Consider the following 17,489-nt stretch of genomic DNA (forward strand, 5'->3'; position numbering starts at 1 on the left):
AATACAGGGTAATAACACTGTGAGGCAGAAGAGTGGGGCCACACTTACTTGCCTCACCCTCACTGCCACACCCCACATAATGTCCTCCTTAATATTGTCCACATGTTGCAGATCAAGTCTGCAGCAAAGCAGTCTGCTAATTTGTGTAGGTTGCACCCTCTCAAGATTTCAGCTCAGGGTCACTGCATTTTCACAGTTAACTCACATTTGGTATGCTGTCTCGTTGCAGGCAAGTTCCCAAATGTACGTTGGGAGGAGGTCAATGTGGGGCATGAGGGCAGGCACACAATGTGTGTAGAGTGATAATTGTGTGAGGCTCTACCCTCTTGCCTCGCACAATTATCACTGTGGGGTGTGTCTTGAATAGCTTAATAAGGCTACTGAGATCTCACTGAAGTAGAAGAAGCAGGCATCTGTGGGATATCTCTTGCAACAGCTCTTGCTTCAGCTTGCAAATCAGTTTTTATTCATGGCTTTGACCATCAGCTCCAAGCTCCACCAAAATTGCAGTAAATTATTGCTTTTGAAAAGTAACATAGTTTCCAAAAAGTCATCTCTAGATTATGGGTAATGGATGCCACATTGATGTGGTGTGGAAAATGTTATGCAATGCATTTTCCCCATTTCTAAAAACCCACCCCTTCCTGGGGGGGAGGGGAAATAATTCATAACACAATGAATGGCTACAATGCTAATCAAATCAAAGATTTTCTTCAGGTGACCCTTACTAGGAAGCATGCATGCATATTTAATATTAGTATCAATGCATAGACTTCTTTTGAGTATGATAAAATTACTATGTTCACAGTTTTCCATGCCTACATTTTTCTTTATATGTAAACTATGCTCTTGAATCGCTGTATCTTGAAACCATTCACAAGTATTTGAAAGAAAATAATTTCTAAGCAAAGCTTTTCTGTTTGATTGAAAAGAAATGTAAACCACATTGACACAGCAATCCTCTCTAGGGGCTGGGGAAATGCAGAGCAACAGATCCTCTGCTGCAATCAAAGCCCTGCTGACAGAAGGTTGGAAGTGTGCTCGTTTGCTATACTAGCTCCAGGCTGGTACAGCTGAGGGTACCAAGGATTGGGTACCTTGGGGAATGTGCAGAGCTTAGGATCCAGTTGATCCCAAGCCTCTAGTACCCTGCTTCAAACACTCCGTTTTCATGGCTACCTCTGTCATAAGGACTACTGGTGGTAGCTACCATATTTTTTGCTCTATAAGACGCACTTTTCCCCTCCTAAAAAGTAAGGGGAAATGTGTGTGCGTCTTATGGAGTGAATGCAGGCAGGAGGCTCTGCTCAGCGCTCCCTTTAAAGAGCTGCGTGGAGCGTGTGCGGCTCTTGGGGGAGCACACTCTGCGCACTCCTTAAAGGGAGCGCGGCTCTTGGGTGAGCCTTAGCTGTGCGCAGCCTCTCCCGGGCAGGGGATGAAGGCTCCCCTTGCCCGGGAGAGGCTTGCTCATGGCTATCCCATAAGACAGGGCTATCCCATAAGCTGTGCAGTGATCCCGCTTGCTGTCCTGGCTTCGGGCATTCAGAATATTTTTTTTCTTGTTTTCCTCTTCCAAAAACTAGGTGTGTCTTATGGTCTGGTGCGTCTTATAGAGCGAAAAATACAGTAGCTGTTTGGGCAGAGCTGGGCGATCTGCCATCTGGTTTTCCCTTTCATGGATAGATAGAAAGGTATGTACCATCCTAAGTACTCTCACAGGATGCTATCTAAAGTGTGCTTTATCATTATTTTCCCCTATTTCAGTTAAAATAATCTGATGATGGAAAAAACTTTCCAGATATTATATAGAATATCAAATTAATATAAACTTTTTTTAGAAAAAAAGTTTACTAACCTGAAGTCAAATAAATATTCTAAATCAGATCCCACACTATTGAAGCTATTGGAAATCGCCACACACACCTGGGTCAACACCACCATCCCAGCAATCGCTGAATACGCAACAACATATTGTTTGAACATGACAAGTTGTCAAGAGGGGTGGCGACTATTTGCACTCTGATCAAGATAAGGATCAGTGTAGGGAAGCAACTTTCTACAAATGTTATCACTGGGAACCACAGATGGAAAATTTGATTTGCATGTACACACAGCATACTCACCCTACTCACACATACATATTCTGGATGACATAGCCAAGCATAGATACCTGCATAACCATAGCTGTATTGGAGTAAAGAACTAATGTATAGAAGAAAATTCAACAGCAAACCCCATAGACACAACAAAACCAGTTTTTTTGGAAAGCAAAATAAGAATGATTGATTTAACTCCATTTCTGTAGTTGCCACATTAAATAAGCGAGCTAAGTGAAGTTATTTTCTTCTTCTTACTTTTTAGGACAACTACCAAGGAGGACAATCCTAGAAGAGTTTTAGTGCAATGAGAAAAGACAAACATTTTGGGTTGTCTTCAACTAAATCCTATTCAGAGTAGACCCACTGAAATTTAAGGACCTAAGTTAGCCATGTCCATTAATTTCAATAAATCCACTCCTGAGGATGTTTAACATTGGATCCACCCCTTCACTTTTAATTCTCCCATATGACAACAGTGGAAAAAGTGAGAGATGGTATTTGGAGCAAAGCAAAGTTTGCTTAGTGGCATTTTGGAGTTGTGCTATCCAAACTTACTTTTCTGATGTCATCTAAAGTGTTGATCTCTGGAGACAGGCCACCATGAACACACAGGAACTGTTGGTTCATCAGAGCAGCCAAGGGAAGGCAGTCAAAGGCATCCATGCAGGCATCATACACACGTTCTGAATACTTTATTTTACCTTTTGGATAATAAGATAGTATCAGAAAAAAGTACTTGAAAAGAGGGGAGAATACTGTATTAAAGAATTCAGACCTAAATTCTGTGGGCCTGTGAGAACCAGCTTTTAGTCTCAAAAACTAAATTATTAATATTGACATATTAATCTCTTCCCATATATTTTCTGCACACCTTTGCAAGTAAATAATTTATGGTCTTCCGTTAGAGAGATAATGCAGTTTCTATGAAAACGGGGACACAAACATTGCCACTTCTCCTTTCCAACCACCACCACCAATACATCATTGGACAAGGGTGTCTAGCATACATTCAAATCCTCTGCTTTGATTGTGACTTGGTTAATATTCAGTGCTACTGATTCATGGCTTTTAGGTAAAGATGTTCAGTCAGAACCTGTTGGGCAGCTAAGACAGCCATTAGCTAACCTTTCCCAGTTGACCATGCCTGCAGAATTTAGGCTGGTGTGCAAGGGTGAATGAACTTGCCACCTTCCTTAAGGCAACATCAAATTTGAGTTTTGGGCAGTTAACTTTGGTGGCTTTGAGTTTTTGGCAGTTAACTTTGGTGGCTTAATTTAATTTATTATAGTTCACAAGGATTGTCTGTCCAGTTTCGACTGAAAGGCTTTTGAATTAGTTGTTTCCTGCTTTCGTCTATCATTTTAGAGTAATTGGGCTTTTCATTCTGTTTGCCATTTCGTTTTATGATATTTTATAGTTTTAAAAGATTTTATTAAGCTTCCTCGAACACCATTAGGCAAAAGCGCTGCATACAAATCCTTTAAATGAATAAATATTAAGCAAATCTTAAATGATGAAATCATGAATGCTAAATGTCATGGAGACTAATGAACATTTAAAGTCACATTATATATATAAAAAAACCCACCATATCAACAGTTCTCTAGTCATCCTAGAAGGTTTCTCCAAAGAGCTATAATTTCATTTTAGATTCTATTATATATTCTCCTGCCCTTTGAAAGGGTAGGTCAGTATAGAAACCGCCACCACACATCTTCTTAATGATTTGCAGAAACATCATTATGAAATAAATGAGATTGTTCAATTAATTTGAAATGTTAATTTATAAATATGCATATTAAAAACTCAGTAAATTACAAATCGTTCAAGTCAATTAATAACCTTTTTATCCTCCACTCTGTAAAGGAAATGTCATTGTACATTGTTCTGTAGGTCATGTTTCCCCAAATGTGGCCACTGTGGATTTTAATGCAGCTCTGAAGGCAAAAGGTGCATGTGGTGGTGGAGTAGACAACATGAAAAAAAAGAGGTTGGTACCCAGGTGAGGGAAGACCGACTGCTGGTAACCTTGCCCCTACTCTGGACCCAAGGGCCAACTATATGTGTAGCTGCCCTATTTAAGTGCACCTCTTTCCTGTTAGTGTAATTTGTTTTAAACTGTTCTTAATATTGAATTTTAAATGGTTGTAACCCACCATGACCCATCACTGAAATGGTGATGATGATATGGTCCTAAGTTTCTACCTCCAATTTCTAGGTGTGACCTACTGCCCTGTCACATTCTCTAAACTCCCAATGCCTGTCAATTCCTTCTTGCCATCAGATGGCCATCAGACTAACCCTCCAGCGAAACAGGGCCCATGTGCTACCCTGTTTGGATCATGATCACTCTGCTGAAAGACCGCAGCGATTTGGAACAAACACGGGACAGTAGAACTCTATGTTGCAGTCCTGTATCCAGAGCAACAAGGTAAAGTGTCTGGGCAAGGCATGCTTATATGGGCAAGGATCGTACACCAAGGTTATGAGGACTAAGTTGTCTATCATATTGCAGCTATTCATGAGCATGATTCCCTTTAAACTGAATGCAGGTTTAAAGATGTCTTTTGTTTACTTGTCTTAGTCCTGAATAGACATTTACCATCTCCAAAAAGAATATTAGAAAAAGAAGTAATTTTGACTCATACTTACATTCTTGTTTAAATGTGAAATACTCTGTTAAATGTCTACATTCATGATTCCCACGCAGTAAAAACAGTGTTTTTGGATAAAGAATTTTCAAGGCCCACAAATACAGCACACACTGTGAAGAAGAAGAAAGGAATGATGCTGATTAAGAATGAAGAGTGCATTCTGTTTTACAAAAGACAACATGTATGACGTGTTTTTTTAAATATTAAACATTTTCTAATTACAATGCCCGCTCCTTCAGAAGCTTACCAAAACTATCAAACATTTTTAATAGCTGTGTATTGTGTACGTTCTACAGCAAGCTTGGCTTAACTAGTCATCATGATGTTTTAATATTTCTTAATATTAAATAATGTGGACATTTATTTTCACATAATTTGTTCCCACCCCTTTCCCAAGCTCTCTAAAACCCAGGAAAACCAGATCAGGAAAAAAATAACCCAACTGGGTAGACAGCACAACACTAATTAGCTAGGAAAGTATATCATACAATTATCAGCACTGCCTAATAGCTGTTTAAACAGAGCATTTGATTAGCATTTTATGAAAGGAAATTCATCTGCAAAGCTATGTGGAGAAATAAAACAATTTTGTATGATATAAAATCTGTAAGTGATCTACTAAACTCTACTAAAATCTCAGGATTGTGTCCAATGCTGCACTACAACAGGACTTCCATCTCCTCTCCGCTCTGCATGCAACCCCAGAATCTGCTCTAGAAGGTCTCCTCCAGGGGCTTGGATGGACACAGAAGAGGAAGAGGAAATTCTGTTGTTTCAGCATGGAAGCAAAGAACCCAACAACATGATTCAATTCTCTAGATGTACAGCAGGCAAAACACAGTTGAAGAGTTGCTTGGCTGCTTTCATTTTTCATTTGATCTGTTTTCATAATTTACTTCTATATCCATGATGCAGCAGCCTTTTGAGGTGAAGCAATGACCTTAACTGTGGTTTTCCAAGGATTTGTGATTTCAGACAACAGCAAACTTTGCAATAGTGCTGTGCCAAACCTTTGGTGTCTTCCCCATTTGAAGAAGAGATGCCTCACCAGGGGTCATTGCAATGAGCTGTACTGCTCTGAGTGAGTGAAAGACTTTCTCTCAATGCTTTTGGGATTGAACAAAACCACCTCAGCATGCACACTATAAGCAGGAAATGAAAAAATATAATTTTTCTGTTGAGAAATTTCACCTACCAGCTGCTCTTTTCAAAGCAATCTTTGCTTCATTCCAGCAGCCCTTTGAATGGTGTGCGAAAGTTTGGTACAACACTAGTTAGCACAAACTGTTGCTCCTTGAAAACTATGGTTTGTAAACTAGTGTAAGTTCAGACAATGCTTTGGACACTTTTTATGCAAAGGTGGGATATAAATGTAACAAATACACAAACAACACAAACCATCATTTATTTTTTTAATGTTTCTGTCATCTCAGAATCTGACAAATTATCCCTTTTAACTGCTGACCAAGTTGGGCCTTTAAAAAGAATTTGTGATGTTTTTGGTAGGCTCTCTTTTGTTTTATCTCACTGATGTTGGAGAGAATAAAAAAATGTTTTCATGCTTGTTAAAGACTACTTTATCTCCTTAAGTAGTGCATGTGTGCCGGGGGGGGGGGGGAGGCGGTGAAGAGAAGGGAGGATGGTAGATCATATTCACCACATATAAACCTCACAAAATTAAATGAGACTTGAGCAGAGAAAAGAGAGGCAAACGTGAACTCGAGAACAGAGAAAGAAAAATGTAACTTTTGAAGTTGCTCTCTTTTAAGCAGCCCTATAGCTACTCTTATTGCCAAGTCATCTCTTCTTTAGATACTTGGAAAAAATGAGGACAAAAGCTTCCCAGAGGCTTTATTTCATGCATGAGATGCTGATTAACAAAAGCTAGCACATTAACCTACAGCACTCCTTCCAGTACTTTTTTAAAATTCAGAAGAGGGAATGGACATTTCCATAGGTAATAGAAACATCCAGAAACACAGCATATAACAAACAATTTAGAGAAAAAACAAAAATGCTAGCAGGGGAGAAGACCGTAATCGTGTGGGAAAACCTTCTAACTTTTGAAATGGGGAGGAGGCTTAATTTCAGGACGGCTTCTTAGGAGGCACAATCATGACAATCTGTGCAAGGTAGGGCTGGCGATATCCGGTTTTCAACATTGTGATATATCACCAGAAAACCATTGTAATACAGTGATATATCATGATGTCTGAAATAAGAAGGGGTGGCTGGGCTGTGGAGGGAGGGATTGGGCAGGAGGTGAGGCCAGAAAGAAGGGAGGAAGGAGGCAGCCTGCTTGCTTGGGATGAAAGACGCAGCCGGCTTACTTGGGCGCAGGCAGGCAGACGGGCAAGCACCTTCTCGGGCTCCCTCTACTGAGGCCATCACTCTTTTTTAAAGCACCACACTTCAGGACAAATTTGATTTACTCCCTGCATCTACCTGGCAACTCTTAAAACTCAGTATGGTACAGAATTCTTAAGGAAATCAGCCCTGAGTGCTCACTGGAAGGACAGATCCTGAAGCTAAGGCTCCAATACTTTGGCCACCTCATGAGAAGAGAAGACTCCCTGGAAAAGACCCTGATGTTGGGAAAGATGGAGGGCACAAGGAGAAGGGGACGACCGAGGACGAGATGGTTGGACAGTGTTCTCAAAGCTATGAACATGAATTTGACCAAGCTGCGGGAGGCAGTGGAAGACAGGAGTGCCTGGCATGCTCTGGTCCATGGGGTCACGAAGAGTCGGACACGACTAAACCATTAAACAACAACAACAATGGTACAGAAGCAAGATTTGGCCCAGATGCATTGAGTGCAGCAGACACACCATATCTCCTGCAAAAGTCATGTGGCTTCTTCTTGAGAAAACTCATCAGGTGTAAGACTAAGCTGTGTTCTAAACCCAGTAAGACATGCGTGGGACAAAGAATGAGAAGCACACACAATGGGGGGGGGAGCCTTACATAGTACTAAACTAGCCATTCACAACATTAAACTGAGTTTAATTCAACAGAAAATGCTTTTTTAGACTGGATACCAACATGCTTGAAGCCCAGGGGTATCACATGACTCTTGTAGATGCAAGCAGCCACAAGCAAACCTCTATCTCATGTACTATGAAACTGCCCAGTAATCCACCCTTTCTGGAAGTAAGTACAGGCTGTTCTGTTTTACTTAAATACACAGCAAAGAATTCTAGCTCACAGCTCTAGATTGTGTACACACAATACATTTAAAGCACATTCAAAGCACATTTTCTCCCCTCAAAGTATTATGGGCATTGTAGTTTGTAAAGGGATGGTGGGGATTGCAATGCTCTGAGGGGTAAACTACAATGCCCAGAATTCTTTGAGGGAGAGAATATTCTTCAAATGTGCTTTAATGGTGTAGAGTGTGCACAGCGCCAGAGCTGTATCACTTCTGTAGGAGCACAAGTAAATTTCCCCAAGTGGACAGCCGTACCTTAAGAATACAAGCAAAACAACACATAGAGCTTAAAGATGCCCTTAGTACATAACAATGTGTTCGTTGCACCATATAAACTGTCTCCCTGAACTGAAAAGCAGTGATTCCCCCCCCCCCCTTCATTTCTTCTGGTTTGTGTAAGCCTGTCACTACATAGTGAGTCACAGACTTCCTACCACTGAATTTTTCTACTGTCACTCCTCTTCTTATAAGGCTTCACTTTCCAATAAACGAACTGGCTGACATGTGAGACATCCCAGTTGGTCGTTGTTGTTTAAACATAGAAATCCAATGGCTGTTTGCAGGCTCAGATAACTTTCTCACTTGCTCAGACGGGTGCGACACACAATAAGTGATATTAATTTGCAAAAGAGAGAGACATATTTGGCACTGATGCTGCTCCCAACCTCGTCCCCCTCTGTAATATCTAGCTCATTTTACCCATACTTTAATGTTATCACTATATATACAATTCCTTGCCCCAACTTTTTATCACTGACCACCACTGGTGGGCCTGGAGAAACCCAGTGCGTAGTATAGTCAGGACTAGATGTTCTGGAACTGAGTGGGGGAACCTGACATTTTCAGCAGCAGCCCCTGCTCTTTGCAACATGCAGTTCTGCCCTTGTCTTTTGTTCAAGAGATATCTTCGTTATTTCTTGTGCCCATTCACCGTGGCTTCTCATTAATGTGTTGAATCATTTCCTTCATATTCTTCAGTGGGTGTTTTCATTTCTTTTGTGGTTATAGCCTACAACAGTGAAAGGACTTCCATCTGGCTAGCTTTCTTTTCCTTTTTGTCACTGACTAATTGAGTGACCTCAGGCAAGAATCCCATTTTTCCAAGTATCTCAGCATATTTATCCATGTGACAGATTACATATCATAATATTGATTTACCACTCAAAGATACTATGAGACTAAATTAAAGTGTTTTGTGTTGATTCAATTGAAGGCTTCTGGAAAATGCACAATATCTTTTATGATGAAGGCTCCACATGGTAATGGTCATTAAATTGTGACCACAACAACTGTAGCATTGTTAAATGCAATTATTTAGAATTTGACATAGCCACCTATTGCCAAGATTTACACTTCTCTTCTGTGTCAGAGCAAGTCAACAACTGATGGCAATTCCCTCCAATTCCCAGAATGCAACCTTCCTTCCATTCTTCTCTTCATACTGTCTGAAACTGTTTCTTAAGCAATGGAAGGAAATAGTAAATATGAAGAAATGAAGGGTTTCCTTTGTTGCTATCCCAGTCAGTGTTGATTAAGTAGGTGTGTGTGTAGAGATTGACTATGTGCCCTCGCTCCCAGTAAGCACTTGCCTGGGCTATCTAGAATAAGCACACACGGCTACTGACACACAGTAACTTTGAATTAGTTCAAATAGTGGCCCTATTCTGAAACTGAGTCCAATATGTGGACATCAGGGAGGTTCCAGTGAAGTACAGGCACAACTAGTTTTTGAGAGACGGAGTAATGTTCCAAGAGATTTTGTCAATTTATTTCTTTAGCAAATGGGATCACGTAAGTTACAGGAAGCTGCCAAGCCAGACACTGGCCCCTGTAGACCACTATTATCTACATTAACTTGCAACAACTCTCCCCAAGGATTCAGACAGGGGTGTCTCTCTGCCCTACCTGGAGATGATGATGATGATAATAATTTTATTAATTTTACTCCATCCATCTGGCTGGGTTTCCCCAGCCACTTTGGGTGACTTACAGCACATTAAATATTGCAAAACATCAGACATCATAAATTTCCTGATAAATTTCCTTTCACATGTCTTCTAAAAGTCAGATAGTTGTTTATTTCCTAGACATCTGATGGGAAAGTATTCCACAGGGCGGGTGCCACTACCAAGAAGGCCCTCTGCCTGGTTCCTTGTAACCTCACTTCCCGTAGTGAGGGAACTGCCATAAGACCCATGGAGCTGGACCTCACTGTCCGGGCTGAACAATGGGGGTGGAGACGCTCCTTCAGATATACTGGGCCGAGGTCCTTTAGGGCTTTAAAGGTCAGCACCAACACTTTGAATTGTGCTTGGAAACATATTGGGAGCCAATGTAGGTCTTTTAGTACTGCTGTTATATGGTCTCGACAGCCACTCCCAGTCACCAGTCTAGCTTCCGCATTCTGGATTAGTTGTAGTTTCTGAGTCATCATCAAAGGTAGCCCCACATCGAGCACATTGTAGTAGTCCAAGCAGGAGATAACCAGAGCATGCACCAATCTGGTGAGACAGTCTGCGGGCAGATAGGGTCTCAGCCTGCATACCAGATGGAGCTGGTAGACATCTGCCCTGGACACAGAATTGACCTGCGCCTCCAGAATGACTTCCCGTCTGTGTACTTGGTCCTTCAGGGGCACAGTTACCCTATTCAGGACCAGGGAATCTCCCACACCCGCTCGCCCCCTGTCCCCCTAAAACAGTACTTCTGTCTTGTCAGGATTCAACCTCAATCTGTTAGCCGCCATCCATCCTCCAACCACCTCTAGACACTCCAGATGTTGTAGACTGAACCCAGGATCTTTTTCATGCAAAGTACTTGCTTCATCACTGAACTGTAGCCCTTACTAAAATTTAAGGAGCAGAACATTTCAATTGGCCTGGGATAGCTCAGTAGGTAAAGCATGAAACTCTTAATCTCAGTGTCATGAGTCTGAGCCCCATTTTGGGCAAAAGATTCCTGCATTGCATGGACCTTGTGGTCCCTTCCAACTCTTGCTGTTAAATGGTCACATATCTAAAGGACACACAAAGTAGCTGTCTGCTTCTGCCTGATTTTTATATATATATACTAATCTGTTATCAGAGAATCACATGAAGAACATGAAAGTTTCTTTTTACCATCTGCTGAATATTTCCCAATTACACTACTGTTTTGTTTTGTCATCTGCATGCTCATTCATCATCTCTAGGATTCATTACCAAAGCATATACTACCAATTTCTTAACGTGACAATATGATAATATTCATACTTGCCATGTTTTCCTTCCAAATGGCTCACCCACCTTGTCTTTGTCCATTAACCTTACCTTGTTTGAGAAACTGAGGGTATCTTTTTTGCAATTAGGCATATAATTAGGATTCATTTGGGTGTCTTTCAATGACGGGAAATTTCTGCATGGGCCTGATTACCTCAAATATTTACCCAGAATTCCCGAGATTGACAAAATCCCCACCTGTCATGGTGTATTTGAGAGGAAGCATGACCAATACTTCTTGGGACCCTGGTAGAAGTGTAATGTGACCAGTCTCTTAATCCTGGCTGAGAAATCTGGTATATGGCATGGAGTTGAAATTGAATTGATTAAAGGCTAACCTTAGTTAGAATGAACCATGAATAGTGCTGGTGTAGCTCAGGGATGCAAAATCTATGGGATGCCTGACATTGCAGGACTACAACTTCTGACCACTGGCCATTCTGGCTGGGGCTGATGGGAGCTGGGAGCTGTAATCATTTCAACAACTTCTGGAAGGCCACATACACTGATTCTCACTTGTTATTTTGATACCCACTATCATTCCAGTTACATAAGCGGGTAGATTTAACCCCTAAAGTGACACACTTGTTTTCTATGTGCTGCAAGTCTTTCATACAGGGAAGCACTGACATACACAAACTACCATTGAAGGAATGGGTTTCCCAAACCCAAAACTGACTGTGCAGGCAGTTTGAAACGGGCACCAAAATCCCTATTTTTCCTTACCTAAAATCCATTAACTTGAGCTCTGAGTCAATGTATAAACAAAAACCTGGCTGTATAAACAAGTGCTCAGAGCCCTCTCCTTTATCAGTTCGTGATGGCAAGGATGACCTTGGCTGTTTCAGTGGAGTAGGGATGACATGTCTAGGTCTTATCTTACGTTCTGATGCACAGACTAGTCCGGGAACAGCGCCAGAGTGTGTTCTTGGATTTGGTGACCTCTTGCTCCAAGATAAGAGTAGGAACAGGAATACCCTTTTATGGTCAGAAGTACAGGAAGGAATACCCCTTTATGGTCAGAAGTACAGGAAGGAATACCCTTTTATGGTTAAGAATACTGGAGCAGGAACATATGTGATGTCAACCTGTGTGTATAGTTGGATTCCTGGGGAAGGAGGGAGAGGGTGCCTGGAGGATATATATACTGCATGAAATTTCTCATTTCTTTGGACTTGCTGTGGACACACCACACAGGTGCCTTTCTGCTGTTCCAGAGAGCAGAAATAAAGAACTCTTTCTCTGAACCAACCCTCGGTGTCATTTGACTTCCTTCCTCCTGTCCGGGAGCAACGCAGACCCAATCGGTGAACTCCAATAAGGCTACACCATTACCCCAGTATGAAGTATAGAATCATAGAATTGTAGAGTATGAAGGGACCATGAGAGTCATCTGTTTCAACCCCCTGCAATGCAGGAATCTGTTGCCCAACATGGAGCTCAAACCCACAACCCTGAGGTTAAGAGTCTCATGCTCTACTGACTGGGCTATCTCAGTCCCAATAAGCATTGCACCAGTCACTCACTGTCAAGCATATCAGATTGGTTAAGGAATGTGCAGTAGTACATGTAGTACTCCATTTTCCAATTATAAGAACAATTAGGAAAATGTGTATTTTTACCTTTTTTCCAAAAATCCCAGGACATTATCTGACTCATAATAGCCAGTGTTTCAACTCAGAGCGTGCCAGAGCACAAATGGAACAGAATGTTGGGCTGTGGGATTTCTGTTTCCCTTTAATACACTTGAAGACTGATGGAAAGGGTTTTTCAGTGGCAAGTCATGTGTGTGTGTGTGTGTGTGTGTGTGTGTGTGTGTGTGTTTGCACAATGTAGCCTGTATTTACTAGCCAGTACACAGACAAATTGTTAGTAGCTGTTCTTACACCGTATAGCTCACTATATGAAATTCAAGAGACTTCTCTGAACTGTTTTCTGCCTGGAAGTCAGCCTGGAAATTTCTGGACATCAGCCTCTTTCGCAAGGCTTCCAGTAGAGGATCTATGGTGGGAAACTGCATGAAAACACTCTCACTACCAGCTGGCATTTCAAGCCTTGAGGTTTTGGATGACTAAGGAATAAGGTCAGGCTGTGCAAATTTGAGGACTTCAAAACTACTTCAAGTTTGGCTCCCATCTTTGTATCTTTCTCCCCTACCAAACATTGCTTTAAAATCCTTTGCCATTTCTTCAAAGACTCAGACAGCCCGACATTCTTTGTAATTGTGGGATGAACAGGTACAAAGGGAAATGAAAGAGCTTTGTGTGTGCACATGCACCAACGAAAGCAAGATACAAGATATTCTCCAAATATTTTAGAAGTTGTAATCCGATGGGGATGATAATAGTCTGATCTGAACTTAAAGCCCTACTTAACTCAAAAAGGCAAATGCAGCTAATGGGGGCAGGGGGAGAGACAAACACTTGATCCTCAAAACTCCCTAGAAGCACAAGATATAAAACATTTATATACCGGGCTTTGTCCTTTTGGATTTTAGTGTGGAGTGTAGCATACAATCAGTACAATAAAATACAGCAACGATATAAGCATCTGACAAGACCCTTAAAACCACCATGACATTTCCACAGGTTAATGTGACTGAGTAAATTAGAAGTCACTGAATTGGTCAAGCTCTGATGGACTGTTAGTGCTGCCTGAAACCTGTTATGAGTACAGCCTTCTGGTGATTTTAATGTTGTGTTCTTTATTATGCGACTTGACTGCATTTTGCATGCGGCCATGGCATTTCCTGTGTAGCTATTGTATGTGCCCTGGGATGATTCTAATGAATAAGCCCAATGAATAAATAACAGTTTATTTAATTATTCCACCTGGTGCCAAAAAGATGGAAGTTTTGGTGGCAGGAAGATGTATTTGGGAAGAGCATTCAACAACCAGGGCACCATTGTCGAAAATGTCCTCTCCCTTGAAGCTGAATGGCATACCCTGAAAGGAGACGGCATAGAGCGAAAGACCATGGAAGAGGATCTAAGAGCACAGGCCAGTTTGCAAGGGCAGTACTATATATATATAAAACCCATACAATTGAACTGGGAGCTTACCAGAGGAAAAACCACTGTGGACAGAGCATTATTTTTCTGTTGGCTAAGCAAAGGTTCTCCACTTCTGAAAAATGTAGACCCCTCAGCTACACAACTACCTATCTACCAAGAGCCCATATATCCCCAACAGCAGCAAGAATGCTACTAGCCCAGAGATGAAAGGAAGGAGAAATACCAACAAAAGAAACATGGCAGATGAAACTGATGGAGTATGTGGAGATGGCGAAACTGACCAGGAAGATCTGAAACCAGGAAGATCAAGTATTTTCTAAAGACTGGAGTAAATTTGTAATTTATTTAAAAGACCACTGTAAACAGTTAAAATCTTTGGCAGGGGTGTAATGATACTTGTAATGTGGAATTATTTATGGTAATTATGTTTATATAACAGATGGATAATGGTAAAAGATGCATCAAATTTAAATTTAAATATGGAGGGAGGGAAGGTCTGAAGGTGCAAAAGAATCTTGTATTTTAATGTTTGAAATGGTTATGTTTTATATGTATAAAATTATCAAAAACTCAGTAAAAAATTATAGAAAAGAAAAAATAACTCGTATATTCCCCTTGTTTTGCTGCTTGCCTGGGATTGTCAGGAGCCAGGTATGCTATAATACATGGCTAATTAGTACAAATCAGAAGTCCTTGTTTGAGTTCTTGCCACAAACTCACCATGTGATCTTGTGAAGGGGGCACCACATCCTAGCCTCATGGCATACAATATTAGAAAAATAATGCTCTCCTTTCAGGGCTGTTTGAAGGATGACAGCAACACTGATAAGGCATATATGAAGACCGCCCAAAAGCACTGTGTTAAATATTATGGGTCACAAGTTGTGCAGGCTAGCAGTAGCACAAATAGGAAGTGCTTCCTTCATTTCATCATCTTTCTAATCTGTATGCTTTAATCAAGTGTGTCATTATCTAGCTTCCTTCCCACAACCTGCCCAAAAGAGGGAGTAAAAAAGAAAACAGAAAAAGTCCTAATAAGAAAACTGCAAAATTTGCAAGCCAAACCAGAATAAACAAAACCTAACATCTTCACTTAGGGGACGCAGGTGGCGCTGTGGGTTAAAGCCTCAGCGCCTAGGACTTGCCGATTGAAAGGTCGGCGGTTCGAATCCCTGTGGCAGGGTGCGCTCCCGCTGCTCGGTCCCAGCGCCTGCCAACCTAGCAGGTCGAAAGCACCTCCGGGTGCAAGTAGATAAATAGGGACCGCTTACCAGCGGGAAGGTAAACGGCGTTTCCGTGTGCGGCTCTGGCTCGCCAGATGCAGCTTTGTCACGCTGGCCACGTGACCCGGAAGTGTCTCCGGACAGCGCTGGCCCCTGGCCTCTTAAGTGAGATGGGCGCACAACCCCAGAGTCTGTCAAGACTGGCCTGTACGGGCAGGGGTACCTTTACCTTTACCTTTAACATCTTCACTTAATGCATGGGAAAGGAGGGCATTTAAAAGTGTGTGTGTGTGTGTGTGTGTGTATTTCTTCAAGATTTTATTATGCTGTGCAGCATTTATTTATTTCTGCCATGTGTATTTAATAGAAGTTTGAAGTGCTTTATTTTCCATTCCAATGCATTATTAAATTTCTTCCACCCACCTTGCATAATTTCCAGGCCTTGCTCTTAACAATAGGGACATTTCCTTCATGCACTCTCAACCTGAAAGAAATTACTTGCAGCCTACATACAAGAATTCCACCCACCATGGAAAAAAAAGAGCTGGAAGGAACTTTCAGTTCAAGCCCTCAAAGAAAATTTGGATAGAGTCTACGTAACATAGCCTCAAACGGCAGAAGGCTAAAACAATGTAAAATTCAACAAGGCTAAGAAGAACCAGTGTGGACCATATAAGCCTTGTTTTCTCCCATTCTGTATGCAAGAATGACTTCAATGCGTGAGGAGACCCAACTGGATTCAAAGGGGATCACAATTTGAACAGGAGCTAGCAAGTTGAAAGGAAAGAAATCAAACTGCATTTCAGATTTGACTTACAGTGTAGCTTAGTACAAAAGGTGGCAGGAAGGTATGGAGTAGAAAGTTGGGACTTGCCATGTTCTTCTGGTCAGAAGGGAGTAAGGTTAACTCCTCTTCAGGAAGAAGGCAGGGCCAATCAGGAAAAAAAAGACCATTTATGTCCTTCCTGTAAAGGAGGCACCTTCCAGTTTCACAGCTTGACTTCAGCACAAACATTGCTTATAGATAAAAGGCTATGGCCAGATTAACTACTATTTTGTTGATGACAAATGTAAAGAATATGGGGAGCTAGGAAGTGGGAATCCAACAGTGTGTCCAACTAAGTCACTTGGAACAGCTAAGAAACACAACCTTGCTGCGCCAGTTCAAAATTTATGCTTTTATGGTGTTTTAATTTTTTTTAATTGTACTTTTTGGTGTGGTATTTTTCTTAGTGATTTTTTTCCCCTTGTAAATAAATGATTGTTGAAAGCCAGGGCCATAAATGGCCCCGAGAGCAACAAGGTGTTATGGCATGCCACCAGCAGTCACAGGGACACTGGTGTGTGTGTGTTTTCAATTTAAACGAGGAAAAGTAGGAAAAGGCCCCTTCTCAGAAATGTTAAGTCACAGGAGAAAAAAAAATGTTTGTGTGTGTGTGTGTGTGTGTGTGTTTATTATTAAGAAACCCTGAACATGTAAGTGGAAATGAGACAGAGCAAACTGATGGAGCACTCATTGGAGTTGCTTTTCAACATCTACATGCAGCCGCTGGGAGAGATCATCAGGAGGTTTGGGCTGGGTGTTCATCAGTATGCGGATGATACCCAGCTCTACCTCTCTTTTAAATCAGAACCAGTGAAGGCGGTGAAGGTCCTGTGTGAGTGTCTGGAGGCGGTTGGAGGATGGATGGCGGCTAACAGATTGAGGTTGAATCCTGACAAGACAGAAGTACTGTTTTGGGGGGACAGGAGGCGGGCAGGTGTGGAGGATTCCCTGGTCCTGAATGGGGTAACTGTGCCCCTGAAGGACCAGGTGCGCAGCCTGGGAGTCATTTTGGACTCACAGCTGTCCATGGAGGCACAGGTCAAATCTGTGTCCAGGGCAGCTGTTTACCAGCTCCATCTGGTATGTAGGCTGAGACCCTATCTGCCTGCGGACTGTCTTGCCAGAGTAGTGCATGCTCTGGTTATCTCCCGCTTGGACTACTGCAATGCACTCTATGTGGGGCTACCTTTGAAGGTGACTCGGAA

The 17,489-nt window shown here is 41.7% G+C and overlaps 1 protein-coding gene across 5 annotated transcripts in view; it reads right to left on the reverse strand.

Annotated features, from left to right (window-relative positions):
- The window catches only part of PPP3CA (protein phosphatase 3 catalytic subunit alpha), a 186,103-nt gene that overhangs the window by 49,299 nt on the left and 119,315 nt on the right, over nt 1-17,489 (reverse strand). For all 5 annotated transcript variants that reach the window (XM_079990249.1, XM_079990248.1, XM_079990250.1 and 2 more), the window contains exons 4-5: nt 4,752-4,863; nt 2,655-2,800 (exon numbers count right to left, since the gene is read on the reverse strand). In XM_079990249.1, the coding sequence (XP_079846375.1) occupies nt 2,655-2,800; nt 4,752-4,863 (258 nt within the window). The remainder of the gene's footprint in view (nt 1-2,654; nt 2,801-4,751; nt 4,864-17,489) is intronic.

This window comes from Podarcis cretensis, assembly GCF_951804945.1.
Source record: "Podarcis cretensis genome assembly, chromosome: 9".
In the NCBI taxonomy this organism is placed as follows: Eukaryota; Metazoa; Chordata; class Lepidosauria; order Squamata; family Lacertidae; genus Podarcis; species Podarcis cretensis.